Below are 17,303 nucleotides of genomic sequence, written 5' to 3'. Positions count from 1 at the left end.
TTTTTTTTTTTTTTTTTTTTTTAGCTATGCTTCTGATTAGAGTTTAGATGTTTTCTCTAGGCTCAATAGATTTTTAAAAGAAAGAGATTGGTATAATACATTCTTATTTTCCCATTTCTTAATTTTTTGTTTAGTTTTATTTTTGCAGTCTAATTTAGTGTACAACAATATTCCACTTATATTTTTCATTAGAAGCCTCAAGTAAATGAACAGGACTAATTTAAGCTTTTTCTAAATGTACGAGAAAAAGCATATGAACAAGTATAAGGTGTTAAAAACTATATGTGCCCTCACATAGGATCTGATTTCATTTTTCTATGTAAGAGTAAGAGACTGTAGACATTACTTCATCCTGGGCAAAATGCTACTTTCTGGCCTGCCCAATAGACCAGCTCTCTGACAGTCTCTTTCGACTTTGTGTGGGAAATTCTAGGGAAAAGCCAAGATTTCAGGGTCCAGACCCTCCTGTGTGCAATTGAAAGCCAACTTTTCTTCCCTCTTGATGGCTCAAAATGAGCAATACTATTTAGACTGCTCCCACAGTACGCAACCAGGAATTACGTATAAGGAAATAGTAAATTAAAGACATTTAGGAATGGTTATGATTAAGTGTTTTTACCACAGAGAATGCAAAGTAGAGAAAGCTCCTTGTTTCTAGAACTGAGGAAACTTTATTCTGGGCTAGAGCACATGTGTTTCAAGGGGTAGGAGTACAGAGTGAACGCATTTCTCTTCAGAAAGCTACTGGTGATTGAGGACTGTGTTCTGCTCTGTTACATCTCTCATAAAGGCTCACATAATGCTTTGCACTTTCTAAATTTTTGTCAGTTCATTCTTTTGTTTGTGATTTGCTTTTGACTAGTTCTTGCTTGCCTTCCTGGTTCTGTACTTACCATATTTGGCATACAGAGAAGTCATCATGATTTCTTTTGGACAGTGATAATTCTGGCAGGCATGTCTATACCAATTCTTGTTGTTGTGGGGTTTTGTCTTAGGCTTGACATTCATGAATTTTTTTCATGTGGATAAAGTACTAACGTACCTGTGACCATCTGAAGCAGTATGATTTGGTGTCCAGTTTGCTGATCCATTTTGTACTTAAGTTTAAGGGGAACTAGATTGTCTGTGTCATAGGTCAGAATGGCGGCGGAAGAACAAGCATGGTGGTGGTGCGATGTATTATTCCTTTAGGTGTTCAGCAGCCTCTAGGGAAAACCTCAAAACCTAAGGAGGCGCTTGTGTCCTCAGTTCAGTAGGTGGCGCTCTTTTACCTGGTTTACAAAAACGATCTTGAAGGTCATTTTCTCTTGAGTCTCCTGTGCCAGCTTAGGCAGTACCATGTTGCAGAGAAGGAAACTCAAAGCCTTGCCGGATGGCATCAGTGCTTGAGAAGCGGTGGCATGACCTGGCACACGGCCCTTGTTAGGCAGTGCTGGTGCATACCAGCCCAGGGCGTTCTTACTGTCTTCTTTGTTATAGTGCCAGTTCCCGCCCTTGAGCAACAATGGAGAAGAACTAACGAAAGACAGTCACGCCATAGGTATTCAAGAGGGTGACACTAGCTCATAAAACCAGAATGTGTAGGTTTGGCATCTAAAAAGTGGTGAAAGAAAAAGAGCTGAAGTTTGCTGAAAGACCCAAGCACTGGAGAAGGAAACCAAGAAAGGAAGAGCAACCAAAACTGGAAGCAAAGATTTTCCTCCTTTTTATGTATCTATTAGATGTATTATAATAAATATACAAAACATGCATAATATATACATCATATGTAGTATCTCTATGCACTTATAAATACACGTATTCTTATATATACATATTGCTAAGCATCTTTAATTTGTGATAGATACAGAGATGTTCCAAAATAATGAAATGGCTTGATGTATGGATTAGTTTGGGCAGGAAGTTCCGAAACTAAGAATAGCGGCTATTCTTGAGGTGGGAAAGTAGCAGGGGCTATAGTAGAACTGAGTAGAGAAATTTAGTAAGTAAATAAAAGCATCTATTAAATTGGTGTTTCCGAATGCTTCATGCTATTTGTCTAACCTACAGTGGAAAAGTTTAAAAGATAAAGTAGATGCTTTTAATAGGAAGAGTCGAAATGCATGTTTTAATTTTCAGGGAAAATAATAACTCTTTAAATACAAGAAATGCTGCGAGATGCTTAACTTTGAGAAGATAAGTCATCTGCTTGTACCTCCGTGGAGCAGTGTGGTGTGGCTGTGTCTTTGGTGTGTGCTGAATGAGTTTATCCAAGACTGCCCTATGAATAGGACAATGACTTTACATAAATTTTGTATTTAATTTACTATTGGGCATGATTGATGTGTAAGAGTGACTACAGTATCTTGATATTGTTCTGATAATTTTTTTTCTTTTTATAAAAATGATTCTCTCAAATAATTAGCAAAGTTTTTCACAAGTTTACATAAAAAAATTCCCTCCCTCTATGAACTGACGGCTCAATCATGATCTTCCTTTTTTCCTCTTCACTCTTCCTCCCTTAGAAGGTAAGATCTTCAAAATGATACATAGGACAGTTTTTTAGAGTAGTAAGTGAAGAAAATAATTATGGTAATGGTTTTAAGACTCTAGTTATAAATATTTTCAAAACTAAATTTGAGACTGCCTCCTAGGATTTGAAAAGTGACTCATTTCAAATATTTATTATACCTATAAAAATCACAATCTTTAAGGGAAATTTCAATCCTGTTTCAGAGGTGAAAATGTCTGTTTGGATCTTATAGCAGCTGCTAGTGTATATCTGATATATTTGTCTTACTAGTGAGATAATTGAAATCTAAGAATTTTGCTCCTAAATAAGTTTCAGTTTGAGAAGGTGGCGTAGAGGTGTCTGGGAACTTTCTGAGTAGGTCCAAATGGGAGGTGAGCTGAGTGGTGTTCACGCCTGCGCCGTTAGGGAGTACCACTTCCTCTGGGCCTCTTCCTATTACCCCCTACTCCCTGTTCATCTTGCTAATGGATCCAGGCCTGGCCCTGAAATCATCCCGTGGTGTGATGGGCTTCTGGCCTCTGCAGAGGAAAAACTCTAGGTTAATTTAAGTATGGCATGTTCTTTGTTTTGCAGCTGGTGTAGTAAGGGAGTCTAGCGCAAGTGGATTGAATCAAAAAGGAAAACGAAGACATTCACCGTCTATTGCACTGAGGATGGCTCATTTAAAGTAAACACCATTTAAATAGTCTCCAAATGGCCCATTCTATATGAAGTCATGCAGGATGCCCCCTTTTGGGCTGTCATTCTCCTTTAAATGGATCGCTTTGTGTGCACTGCATTTTAATGCCATTCAACCTTAAACCCCATATGTGGGCCTCATCAGGCCACAGGCTTCAGTGCACATGTGGCAGCCATACCTTCAACATTCTTCATCTCTGCTTCCAGAAAGTCAGCCCAAACAGGGGAGGTAGCTGTAAGGACAACAACAGTTAATAGTTCTTCAATACCTACTATGTGCCAGTTACTATGCTTAATAATTTCTATATATATTATCTAACTTCATTCTCACATAATCCTATGAGGTAGTTACTATGATGATTCTCTTGTTATCAATGAGAAAACTGATGCATCAAGAGATGAGGTAATGTGTCCAACCTGGTGAGTGTGGAGTAGGGACTTGAACCCCAGCATTCAGATTCCAGAAATGGAACTGAATCAACGGACATATTTAAAAGAAATATGTTCTCATCAAGTCTTTTTGCAAGGTAGGCTTATCCCAAACAACAAGTAATCCAGAAATTATTTCTCTTGCCTTTGGAATGTATACTCTGCATTCTGGGTCAGTATTTCCACCTTGTTATTTGCAGTCTCCTTTGAAAATGAGATCAGGTACTCCCTCAGCAGCTAGCTCCCTGTGGCAGTTGGCAGTCTTCATGCAAGATCGGACTCAGTGGAATAATCTATGAACAGACAACTTAAAAGAGACTTTTCTACCATATGAGGATACTAGACATGCCCTGGTAGTAATGAACTAGTAAAAGCCTCCCCAAAGCACTGGAAACATTCAGTTGTAGCAGTGGCTCCAGCATCCTCGCTAGGTTGGGCAAGAAGCCCAGGGCCAGACACCTTTGAGAAGCTTCTGCAAAGGTCTTTGGGAAGTGGGTTCCTGGCTGGTTCTTATTTGGCCCACCCCATTGATCTGATCCTATTTGACTGTCATGCGGTATCCTAAAAGACTTTTTTGCTTTAAAAGCTTGAAGTATGAAGCAGTTTATTCCAAATGAGTTCTACTAAGTAGAGGAACTTTAGGAATCTAAAATAATTAAAAATCTTGAGGGCCGTATAGGAGAAACATCATCTTGAACATTTAAACTATGGGTTTGGGTAATGTTTTCAATACATTTCCCAAAAACTCCTATTACCCCTTCCCCATTATTTAACTTCAGAGAAGACTATAAGGGAACAATAACAGTTTTTAAATACTTTTGCTGGATTTGACTCTGGTTCTGTTATCACTTTTACTGTCTCACTCCCAAACTTCAGATCATTTAAGGTTCCTGACTTTAAAAATATTGCTAATCTCATTCCTCTTCCTTGCCATATCCCTTCATAGCCTCCACTGCCCTCCCCACATCACCTTGAGGGTACAGACATTCTGATAAAGGTGCTGGGACCTGACGTAATTGGGCACTCTGGATTCTCCAGGACCTTGTGTAGGCATCTAACAGATACCTCTTATTCCATTAGCAGTATTCTCGCTTGAAAGCAGTTTCAGTTCCTGCTGTTTCCATAAACCTCACCTTGTCCATGTGCTAGATAGATGGTATAAGAACCAGAGAGCACAAAATTTCTTTGAGCACAAAAATCAGCTCAAAAATTCAATACAGAATGTAGGGAGAAAGCTTATTGTGCATAGTGTTTCATTCTTTTTTCCCCCAGGTTTATTGAGGTATAAATTGACATATAACATTGTATAAGTTTAAGGTGTGCAATGTGATAATTTGATATATGTATGTATTGTGAAATGGTTGTCACAATAAGGTTAGTTAACACATCTATCACCTTACGTAATTACATTTTTTTGCATGTGGTGAGAGCTTTGAAGATGTACCCCTTTACAACCTTCAAATTTACAATTCACTATTGTTAACAGTTATAGTCACCTTGGTGTGTATTACATCCCCAGAACTTATTTATCTTATAATTAGAAGTTTCTATCCTTTGAACACCTTCACTCATTTCTCCTCAACTTCCTCCCAAACTCTTACCCCTGTCAGCCACCAGTCTTCTCTGTTTCTATGAGTTTGGTTTTTTTTAGATTCTTCATATAAATGAGGTCATACAGTATTGGTCTTTTCTGTCTTATTTCATTTAGCACAATGAGCTCAAGTTCTGTCCATGTTGGTACAAAAGGCAGGATTTCCTTTTTTATGGCTGAATAATATTCCATTATACGTGTGTGCATATATATATATATAGATATAGATATAGATATATATCACATTGTCTGTATTCATTCATTAGTCAGCAGACACTTAGGTTGTTTGCATGTCTTGGTCATTGAAAATAATGCTGTTATGAACATGAAAGTGCAGATATTTCTTTGAGTTAGTGATTTAATTTCCTTTGGATAAATACCCAGAAGTAGAATTGCTGGATCATATGGTAGTTCCATTTTTAATATTTTGAGGAACTTGCATAAAGTTTTCCATAGTGGCTGCACCAATTTATATTCCCATCAATAGTGTATGAAGGTTCCCTTTTCTCCATATCCCTGCCAACACTTGTTATCTCTTGTCTTTTTTGATGATAGCCATTTTAACAGGTATGAGGTGATGTCTCCTTGTCCTTTTATTTTGCATTTTTTGATATTGATGTTGAGTATTTTTCATATATTTGTTGGCTATTTGTGAAATCATCTTTGGAGAAATGTCTGTCCAAGGCATTTGCCCATTTTTAAATTGGGTTATTTGACTTTTTATTGTTGAGTTTATAGGAATTCTTGTATATCCTGGATATTAACCCCTTATCACATCTATGATTTGCAAATATTTTCTCCTATTCCGTAGATTGCCTTTTCATTTTGCTGATGGTTTCTTTTGTTGTGCAGAAGCTTTAACAAGATGTAGTTACACTTATTAATTTTTGCTTTTTGTTGCTTGTGCTTTTGGTGTCATATTAAAAAAATTATTGCCAGTGTTTTACTCTTAAAAGGGTTTCCTAGTAGGATAGTACCTACTCTTTATCTCCAAATTACCTCTTCCTTCTGAGTTATATTTTATCATTTTAATGGTATCTCAGAACCAAAAATGTTAGTCTTTTTCTGTTAAGATTACTTTTTAAGTAATTGATTTATTTTACTTGTATATTAAAAATGCACATATTTTAAAGAGTCAAATAGTTCTATTGGGTTTATTATACTTCCCAGAATAACAGTTCTCAGTACCTCCACTCTGTTTCTTCTGTTTCAGAAGTAGTCACTTTCACCTGGTTTAGCTGATTATTTGATTTTTATGACCGTGTCATTCAGTTGGATGCTTGATTGTTCAGGGCTGGTTTTCTCATTATGGCAGGTAAGGATTTAGTTCTCTTCCACACCCAAGCCCCAAGCCATCACACACATGCTCCCTTCTCCAAATCTCACCTTCCCAATATAATTAATATAACTTTTAATATTCTTCATTTATATGACTATATCTATGTTTGTTATTAAGAGCTGAGCCTTGTAGTAAAGTTTAGATTTCATCATTATTTCTGTACAACATGTAGTTCTTCATGAAGTTAATAATTGTCTTATTGTTTGTTTTCCTATTTGCTTGGTTTTCTGTGTATTTACCAACCCCAGACTCTTTGAAAGTTGTTTAAATTTTTCAGGATGCTCAGATTTATTGGATTTTCTCTTAATTTCTTCTTCCTGAAGCAGTCTGTTCCTGGGCCCTGTAATCTGCTTCAGTGGGCACAGGTTACCCTTTCTCCTGTGCACACAGCTGGCCTCCTGGGACAGCCCTTCTCTTTCAGTCTGATGGATTGCCAGTCTCCATCAGGTACCCTCTGTTTCTTTCTTGTATTGGCTTGTCTGTCTTCCTCTTTCTTGGTTTACATCTCTTTTTGGAGCATACTTTGCATATTCTAGTAGCTTCCAGAGAATAAGATGCATAAGAGATTATTTATTTGTTTGAAACTCTGCTTCTCTGAAAATATCTTTATCATTTTTTTTTTTTCTATTTTACTTGTAGAATCTTGTCTTTGTCCCCAGGGTTCTAAATTTCATAGCGATGTATCTTGATGTGGGTCAGTCTGTATCCAGTGTCCTGGGTATTACGTGTCCTTTCAATCTGGAAGCTCATGGCCCCTTAAATTTTGGGAAGTGTTCTCAAATATTTTAGCTGATGCTTTTCTCCCTTCTATCTTCTCTGTTATCTTTTTCTGGAGCTTCTGTTTCTTGGATATTAGACTTTCTGAAGTGGTTTCTAGTTTTTTCTTATCTTTTTAAAATTTTTTCTTCACTTTCTAGATTTCCTCAGCTTATATTCTGTCTGTCTTCATTTATTTTTTTTTTCTGTCTATCATGTTTTTAACTCTTTTACCTTAGAATGTTTCTTTTTTTATATCATACTGTTCTTGTCTCAATACTGCAATAAATTCTCTTAACTCTTATTGGGCATGTGTTTGGTGTCTTTTGAAGTTTTCTTTTCTTTGCATGGCCACTATCTTCCAAGGTACTTGTTTCTATTTGTTTGGGTCTCAGTTTTACATCAGGGGCTTTCTAAAAATGCCTGGAGGTCCTTGATTTGTCTGCACACATTTAGGAGTAGGGAACCAAAATGCTGATTGGAAGCTCTGATGTATGCATAGGGCTTGTCAACTGTGAGCTTCATTGTAGACAGATCATAGGAAACTTCCAATGTCACTATCCTTAGTTGTCTTCTCTTGGGCTGGTCAGCTCTTTTTATTCTCCTGCCTGGAGGGTAAAAGCGTAGTTGCTAGCTTTCTGGGAACCAGATAAGGGAAGACGGTTGGTGCTCTCAGCATCTGATATGCATATATTCATCTAATCCCATTTATTTGCCTTCAGCTGTACCCCCGCTATTTGCACTCCAGTCTAGAAGCCCTCTCTTTTACTCTCTATAGAAAAATAAACCTCCAGTTACTTCCTAGGTGTGTAGGGGGTTGGGAAAACAGCTCAGGTGTGTGGAGTAGGGGAGGCCATCTAGGAATCTAAGCCCTTCTTAGATAGTTGTTCAGCCAGGCCTACTTAGTTTATACTTCTTCCACCCCCAGCCTTTTGGACCTTCTAGGGAATAAAATGAAGTGAATCTTTTTCCCCACTGCTAACTTACGATTCAGGTCTGCTGTGTCATTTGCCACTCTTCCATCTGCATTTTAACTTCTCATATTTTGCAGCTAGTATCTCCTATTTTATTCTCCCTGTTTTTGTTGGTTTATGGCTTAAAAAAAAAAATCATTTTGCTGTCCTTTACTTGGGTTTTGGGAAAAAACAAAGGTAGTCTCATGCATTCAATCTTTTATTTTTACCTGAAAGCCTCACCATTGCTGTTTATTTACTGGACCCCCAAGGGTCTAAAGTTTTTAAAAGAAAAATTCAATGGCCCCTGGTAAACACTCTAAAATATACTTCAGAGAAAGAATGGCCAGACCATAGTCCTTTGATTATAAAAATTTGGTTATTTGAGATATCTCTTTTAAGCCAAGGTGTTCAAAAGATTTAGTTCCTCACACACAACGTTGTTCCTCTTCTTCCATCTCCACCCTCCCCACAGTTTGACCAGTTCCCATTGTGTCATCCAGTTCAAGTTGAAGTTCTTTATGGAGCACCACAGGGAGGCATCAGTTTGGAGAGAATGAGATAGCTATGAGAAGGTAGAAAAATGAGAGAGGTAGGCGCAGTACCTCATGACCTGTCAGATCCATGTCATGCTTTTATCAAGACCATTGTGACTGTCTTTAGCCTCTTCTTACTGGCTTGGGATCAGAGCAGCTATTCTTCAGAAAGCTGTGGTTTTCTTTCAAGCCCCATAGAAGCTACACATATCACTGGATTGGCTCCAGCATCACTGAATTTCATTGTCTCTTTAAAGAGGAACATACCTTTAGCTCTCTCAGTCAGCAATGGAAAGAGCTCTGATTCTAGAAGCAAGATGAAACTTACAAGCAAGTTTGAGAGAACAGCTGCCTCCATGCTGGGTTTCCAGCTGTTTTGAGCATGCCCTTCTATATTCTTCCTTCAAGTTTTCCTCTAATGACTTCCAAACAATATCATAGCATACTTATTCAAACTTGATATCATATTTATTTTTTCCTTAAGTTTAAGTCTATGTTTCCTATTAAAAATTTTGTTTTTCATCAGAGGAATTCTGCACTATATTTCTTTGGATCTAAGTTGGTAGAGTTTCAGAGGGTAATAAATAATGACCCCTCTACCTCCTTTAGCTCAGAATTAGTTGAGAAACAAAGAAGTCAAGCACATGGAGACCAAAATATAACCTTTATTATTGATTGTTACTGGTAAAGCACTTAGAAAAATGTCACATTAGGTCTGCTGGCCACTATTAGTGTGTTAATATTTTGACCCAGAATATGACATCTTATCCTCTCACTGACCAAATTGGACAGTTACAGGCCACTCCATGAACGTTTAACCCTCTAAAACTTAAGAATAACTCCTGCAAAGGAGTGAGTAAGGGGCTAAAAGAGAGGCTAGGGTTGTTACTCTAATGGAACATGAGGAACGTGAGGAGAGGAGAACTGCAATATGAGGTGATAGCAATTCCCCTGAAGACACACCATCGATTTATAGCAAATGCTCAGAAAAAAAAAATACTATATTAAATAAGGTTATATGACACATTCAGATTTCAGAAACATTAAAATAATTTTCCCATCTTACAAGTAAAGTAGTATAGTGTTGTGAGTTATCAATCAAATGTTTCTTTGGTAAAAACCTTCTTTATGATTTGGAATAAGCGGCAGACACACCCTTGGCTGGGGCGGGGAGCCCCAGCTGTAATTCCAGTCTTGTTACAAACTAGCTGGGGGTCCTTGGCTCCGTTGAACCTTTCCAGGCCTGTTTTTAATCTGTTCAATGAGGAATGAAGGACCAGCCGAATATAGTAACAGATAAAAAGGATGAGATAGATAAGACCTGAACTTACACAGCTAATTAGTTTCAGAGTTGGGACTAAAACCCAGATATCTCCCTCCCCAAGTCTCATTGTATTCTACTATATCTGTTTTAGATGGACTTAAATTTAGATAAAATAGTTTAGTAGAATAGAAGTGATCATTTGTTCATTCATTCATTCAACAGAGAATTTTTTTTTTTTTTAATGTCAAGTACTGTACTAGGCAATAAGGATGGATAAGATGTTTTTGTCCCTATAGCAGCATACATCCTATGCCTTTATATGTTTGTAGCTATGAGTGACTACCTCAGCCACCACCATTTATAGCCTCACATGAAGGGCTTCAAACTGATCCCTGGAAGAGATCCAAACCTCCTTGGCTGCTCTGAAACTATCATCCCCCTTACACTTTCCCTGAGACCTGAAATAATATCCCTTCAGTTGGCATGACCCACCTTCAAGAATTGGCTCATACCATCTTAGCACACAAGTCCTTCAAGGGCTTAAAGAGAAAAAAATACAGAGTAGTATCCAGAACCATATATTGACCTCATTATGGTTTTTCTCTTTCTGGTTATAGGGTACTCAAGCTGGCATTACTACGTAACCATGCCAATGCCAGCCTCCACCCTCACAATTGCAGTGGGATCCTGGACAGAAATGAAGCCAGAGACCTACTCATCAAATGATCTGGCAGCGGAGAGAAGATCCTTCTCACCTTCAGAGGCTGACTTCAGGTTTGTGTTTGGGAACTTGTTGAAAAACAAACACTTGAATGAGAAGAATGATGCATTTATTCCAAGTACTGGGAATGTGAGTCATCCCTGCTGAGAAACTAAACCAAAATATGATTAGTTGAAAGGAAGAAATGTGGGCATATTGTTTATGCAGAAAGGACGAGAAAAGAAAATAAGTGTATATGAAATCCTGTGTGAAGTCAGGTGAAATATTTTCGTGTGTTTGGTTAAGTCAACAGAATCTTCAGATTCAATACTTTCCTTCTTTCTACATCTTTTAACTTTGGTTTTCAGTGCTTATTTGGTCAGAAACAACTTAATAAAAAGAAGTCGCTTGTCTGATGAATGCTGTTTTGGTTCCAGTGACCACTGAGTGCACCGAGGAAGGGGCAGTCTTCCCTCGGTGGGGAGAGTCAGCTTCCTTAGGACCACAGGACACAAGGATGCTGTCACAAGGCCGTTGGGTTATGAGAATCTTGCTGGATGAGGACTCTGTTAACTTTAGTAGCAGTTCCTTCTTTTTCAGAGTGTATCAGAGAAAAATCAGTTTAAAGTTTTGGAAAATTAGTATAGGCATAGGATATTCACTTGCAACCTTCCCAGATGTTCGTCTTTTTCGAGCTTGAGAGCCCAATGGGGAAAAGGGAAATGCGTGTAAGAGGTGCAGGAATGTGCTAATCGTGCAGCATGGCATCATGCTACATTCCTAGGACTTTGACACTCAGCTCATTTTCATCATTTTTCCTATTTACAGGTAGTCACTAAGTGAGTACCTTATGCTGGAGAATGCCCAGGGTCATGGGACAGATGGTTAGTTCATCCTTGAAAACCTGGAAATTCCTTTTGTGCTGCTTTTACTTTGCCATGTTGCTTTTGCACTTTCTGCAGTGACTGTAGTGGTTGGTGTTAGGAAATAAAGGCATTGAGCCCTTTCTCATGACAGGCATGTCTTATTGCCTGCATTTTGCTTTTTGAAGGAAGAGGTAATTTCTACTTCCTGATCAGTAACTTGCCTATTTTGGACTATCCTCTCTGAGCTGTATAGAGGATCCTAGATTGCTTATTGGATTTTACTTATGCACTCTCAAGAGAAGAGACTTGTGGACAGAAATGACATATGTTACTTTCATGTGAGAATATTTAATTGCTTGTGAGACCCTCTAGTGCTCTTTTCCCTGCCACTGAGATCACACGGCAGGCCTCGTTTTGCAATTCTAGGCAGCCCAAATTTCTGAGGAGAGAGGACAAGTGCCCTAAAGAGTCACTCGGATCCACAGCAGATTTGATATGAGCAAGAAATAAACTTTTTTTGTGTTAAGCCACTGAAATACTGGAAATGTTTGTTATTGCAGCATATCCTATCCTATTCTGAATTAATACAGAATCCACTGGATGTTTGAAGTCAGGGAAAGTCTTGATCTAAATGTCATGTTGGTTAGTCATGAGAATAAGACTGTAAGATAGGTAGGTTTTATTATCTCCCTTATATATATAAAACAAAGATACTGAGACTTCAGACGGGAACATGTTTGTATACGTTCATCTCCCTACTGAGTCACAGTACCTGGATTTACGTCTGGCCTCAACCCCCTAGAGAAGTGATTCAGAATCTTACCTGGGGACTTTTAAAAACTGTGTATAACATCCGCACCTCACCCTAAGTCTGATCCACCTTCCCACCTGGAGAGTCAGCACCATGATTGGAATGTGTTGCATTGGAGCAGAAAACAGAAGTTGAAAGCGCTGTCTTTGAGCCGGTAGTTGCTATCCCTATTGGGTGGGTGTGTTTCTTGCAACAAAGCCACACTGTCCTTCTCTGTAAAGACTTTGCTCGGGCCCGGTTCTCAAATTCTTCATGGTGAAGAAGCACTCTGCTCTTCACCTGCAGCCTCAGGACTGATTGACTATTAGAAGAGGTATGCAATTGAAAACTGTGTGCCTTAGTAAGGCTAGGAGAAGGCAAAGAAAGAAATTTGTTATTTTATCCTTCTAGCCATATTCCCAGAGATCTGAGGTGGGAGGGGGGACAGCAGTCATTTCCTATGCACTCTCTGTGCTGCCCAGAAGCAACTGAAATGGCTTTTCACTTTCCTTTCAACCACAGTTGAGAAGGGAGGAGGACATGGGCAAATGAAGTAAGGGTTCCAGGAAGATGTGATATCCGAAATCCCTGCTAGAGTTTAGGGGAAAGGGTAAATATGACTCCTTTCTTGTCCTCCTGAGTTCAGAACCAACTGAAAAACAAACGGAAGGAGAACAATGAAACTTTAATTACTGACAGAAGCTGGACTGAGGGAATGCTCAGGTGTACAGTATTAATGGACTTTCTAATATTCCATTTCCAAATCAGACATACTTCCCCACCCAGTTACCCACCCAGCTGGACCACTGCTAGCCTCCACAGTATGGATGTACACAGCCTGCATCACAGCCAAAAAGTACCCCCTCTGTGGGCAAGCAGATCCAAAAAGAGAAAGTCCAGAGTCGCCCAGCCAATCATCAGCTGGAAAGAGAGGCCTGGGGAACGGACTCCCTCCCATACTCTCCTCCATGTCTGACATGCTATGACTAAGTTTTCCCTTCATTTATCACTGCGCTTGTCTATCAGAAATGTACTGCTGATAAAATAATAGCTTACATTTGTTTATTCCTTCCCTGGCTACGTGCTTCATGTGTGCTGTCTTTAGTCATCAGAGGGTGGCTTCGTGCTTTTATCCGTTAAATCTCTGGCTCCATGCTAAGTTTGCCAACAACGGTGCTCTAAAGTGCCAACTGAAGTGGTGTTTTTCGTTATGTTCACATCTGGTCCCCTGGCCTTCCCCAACCCCCCTGTTGACTTCAAACCTTCCTAAGACTACTACTAGTTCAATTCACATAAATGTACCTTTTACAGGGGCCTTATATACCACAGGCTTTCATTTGCTTAAAGTATTCATCTGGGTCCCAGAAATTTGGCCAAAGTATTGGTCACTGAACTTTTGATCACTGTTCATATGGGCTAGATTGTAGGAAGAACAGCCCCTCTTCCAGCTCCAGTTCCGCATACCCTTCAGCCCACTGTGGGCGAGCATTTCAGTAAATATATTAGTTATAAGGCACTTAGATAAACTGTTGAAAGTTTATTAATTTCATTTGGCTATAGTATAACCTTCTTCAGCCACAGTGGAATCTTTGTATTATGTTTAACCTCTCGAGGCCTTTGCTAAAGCATTGTCTTCACTTTGGGGCCATACAGTTTAAGCAGGACACTTGGATAAAGTCCAGAAGAACTCAGCAAAAATTATTAAAAACATGGAAAATAGGCACCATGAAGCATGGGGAAACATGGGAAAGGCAGTGAGGTTGTTAATCCCAAAGAAAGGTAGACTTGATGGGGAAAGAAGTCATCTTTATAGCTGTAAAGTCGATGAAAAGTTGCCTCATGGACCTTGGAAGATGAGGCACTGTTTCTATCTCTTTGGAAGTCTAGAAAAGAAGGAATGGTAGATATATATCATAGGAGAAAATGCCGATTTCCAATACGCCCCTCACCGAGAGAGGAGCCTTTCCATATCTTCCTGGCTTGGTTTGATTTCTCCAGCCCTTGCTCTCCCAGGGTATCCGGCTTTCTGTCTCATAATGCACATATTTCATGTTGCTCTGTAATGTACTGAATGCCCTAAGGAAACACATCTAGCTTTAAGACATTACTCTGTCATCATATGTATTGACATCATTGTCGGCAATGCATTGGGGGCTGGTGGTAGCAGTTTGAACACTTGTGATTTTTAGCAAACATCTACTCTGCTTCCTAAAATATGTTAAAAAATTGTATAAACATATTACATGTCATTGAATTTATCAGACTTAAATTTTTCTTTTCTCTCAACAAAACTGTAAACTCCTAAAGGTAAAGTCAGAGTTTATTCATATGTATGTACACAGCAGCACCCTGTGGGGTGCCTCAAATAGAACAAGAATGCGGGATATATTTACTGAATTGTCATATTGAACCAAGGAAGGGGTTGTGAAGTAAGGATATGTGTTCCCAAGGGAGAGACTTACCAATGATTTCTTTCAAACCTATGACAGGGAAACATTTGTGTCAGTTGGTTTCGGTACAGCCCTGTCTTTTTTTTTTTTTTTTTTAAATAACCTGATAGTAACTTCCTGATATACCCCTATCAGGCCTTTTTCCTTTTTGTTGGTTGTATACTATTTTTCCCCTAGCTTTATTAAAATATAATAGATAAGTAGTTGCTCATATTTATATTGTACAATTCAATGAATTTTTTTTTCAATTTATAGTTGGTATACAATATTAGTTTCAGTTGCACAGCATAGAGATTAGAGTTCGAATGATCACCCCACTAAATCTAGTGTTCTTATTTACCCCTTACATATTTATTATAACATTATTGACTATTTTCCTTATGCTACACTTTATATCTCCATGACTATTTTATAACTATCCATTCGTACCTCTTAACCCCTTTGCCTTTTTTTTTGCTGTCCCCCAACCCCCCTTTCATCTAGTAGCCCTCAAAATATTCTCTGTATCTATGAATTTACTTCTGCTTTTGTTGCTGTTGTTTATTTTGTTCTTTAGATTCCACATATATGTGAAATCACATGATATTTGTCTTTCTCTATCCAACCCATTTCATTCAGCGCAATACCCTCTAGGTCCATCAAGGCAATATCTTTTTCCATCCCTTTCCTTTTAGTCTGTGTGTATCTTTCAATCTGAAGTGAGTCTCTTGTAGGCAGCACACACAGAGGTCTTGTTTTCTTATCTATTCAGCCACTCTATCCTTTTGTTGGAGCACTTTGTTCTTTTCCATTTGAAGTACTCATTGATAGATATGTAGTTATTACCATTTTTTATTCATGATTTTGATACACGTTTTTTCTCCTTGCAACATTTCCTGTAATAGCAGCTTTGTGGTGGTGAATTCCTTTAGCTTATTTTTGTCTGGGAAGCTCTTTATCTGTCCTTCGACTCTAAATGATAGCTTTGCTGGATACAGTATTCTTGGTTGTAGATCCTGGGTTTTCATCACATTGAATATTTTGTGCCAGGCCCTTCTATCCTGCAAAGTTTCTTTTGAGAAATCAGCTGCCAGTCTTCTGGGTGCTCCCTTGGAAATAACTAACTGATTTAATCTTGCTGCTTTTAGAATTCTCCCTTTGTCTTTAACTGTTGGCATTTTAATTCTGATGTGTCTTGGTGTGGGCCTCTTTGAGTTCCTTTCTTTCTTTGAAGAAATAATGATGGAAAACTTCCCTCACTAGATTAGGGAAGTTTTCCATCATTATTTCTTCAAATAGCTTTTCCGCTTCTTGTTCTCCCTCTCCTCCTTCAGGTACCCTTATTACATGAATGTTTTTATACTTAATTTTGTCCCATAGGCTCCTTAAGTTATTATTATATTCTTGGCTTCTTTTTTCTTGCCATTCCGATTAGATGTCCTTGGCTTCTCCATCCTCTATATTGGTGGTTCTATCCTATTTTTTATCTACTCTGTTTATTCCATCTAATATACTCTTCATCTCAGATAATGTGTTCTTCATTTATGACTGGTTCCCTTTTATAGTTTCCATTTCCATTTATATATATATATTTTTATCTCTTTGTTAAAGTTCTCACTGAGTTCATCTACATTCTCCTAAGTTCATTGAGCATCTTTATAATGAGTGTTTTGAACTCTACATCTGTTAGATTACTTGACTCCATTATTCTTGGATCTCTATTCTGTTCTCTCATATGGTTTTTGCTTCTTTGTCTTCCTATTTTGGCTGCCTTTTTGTGTCTGTTTCTATGTACTAAGCAAAGCTCCTAAGTCTCCCTGTCGTATTACCGTAGCTTTGTGTAGTAGGTATCCAGCAGCACAGTCCTGAGAAGGGTTCAGCTGCAGCCCAAATTTAGCCCCAGCCTCTGCCCCTCCAGGGCCACATGTTAAGATTCAGCAAGCAACCCACAGATGCTGTGCTTATAGTTGCCTCAAGAAGCCACCAGAACCGAGGCCAGCTGCCACCAGTGTGGGTCTTGGAGCTTACTCAGCAAGTTTTACAGGACTTGCTGAGAACACAACTGGATATGGCTTGGGTAGGGCCGTGATTTGGGGGAGGCGAAGTTTTGGGGAATCATCTGGGCGGAGTGACCTCTGTTATTCAGCTTGATGACGTCTCAGCTATGGCAGCACCTGTGTCTGCACACTGGGAGTGGGGAGGGCTCAACAGAGGAACAATGGGTATTGCCAGCATTTCTGCCTGGGAGAAAGCCTCACCTCCTGCCCTCTCTCAGTGTCCCCTGTAAGTCCCTGGTGCCCCCTGGAGCAGCCTACTGGGGACTGGTGCTCAGAGCAAGCAGGTCCATCACTGCAAAAGTCTGGTCATGGACACAGCCCCTTTAAGAGGCATCTGCAGCTGCCAGCTGACGCTGCCTCTTCCTATGTCCCACTCAGCCATTCCAGATCAGGCAGTCTCTCG

At 39.0% G+C, this 17,303-nt stretch overlaps 1 protein-coding gene across 21 annotated transcripts in view; it reads left to right on the top strand.

The window, feature by feature from the left end:
* Positions 1-17,303, top strand: part of CUNH9orf3 (chromosome unknown C9orf3 homolog) — a 335,956-nt gene that overhangs the window by 56,228 nt on the left and 262,425 nt on the right. For all 21 annotated transcript variants that reach the window (XR_003048420.1, XR_003048423.1, XR_001517531.2 and 18 more), the window contains exon 4: positions 10,676-10,832. Coding sequence is in view for 10 of the 21 variants with exons in the window: in XM_015594789.2 (XP_015450275.1) it covers positions 10,676-10,832 (157 nt within the window). In the remaining 11 variants the exon portion in view is untranslated. The remainder of the gene's footprint in view (positions 1-10,675; positions 10,833-17,303) is intronic.

Source organism: Pteropus alecto, unplaced genomic scaffold (assembly GCF_000325575.1).
Source record: "Pteropus alecto unplaced genomic scaffold, ASM32557v1 scaffold138, whole genome shotgun sequence".
NCBI lineage: Eukaryota > Metazoa > Chordata > Mammalia > Chiroptera > Pteropodidae > Pteropus > Pteropus alecto.
The sequence above is the reverse complement of the archived record's forward strand: the minus strand, read 5'-3'. Positions and strand labels throughout refer to the sequence as shown.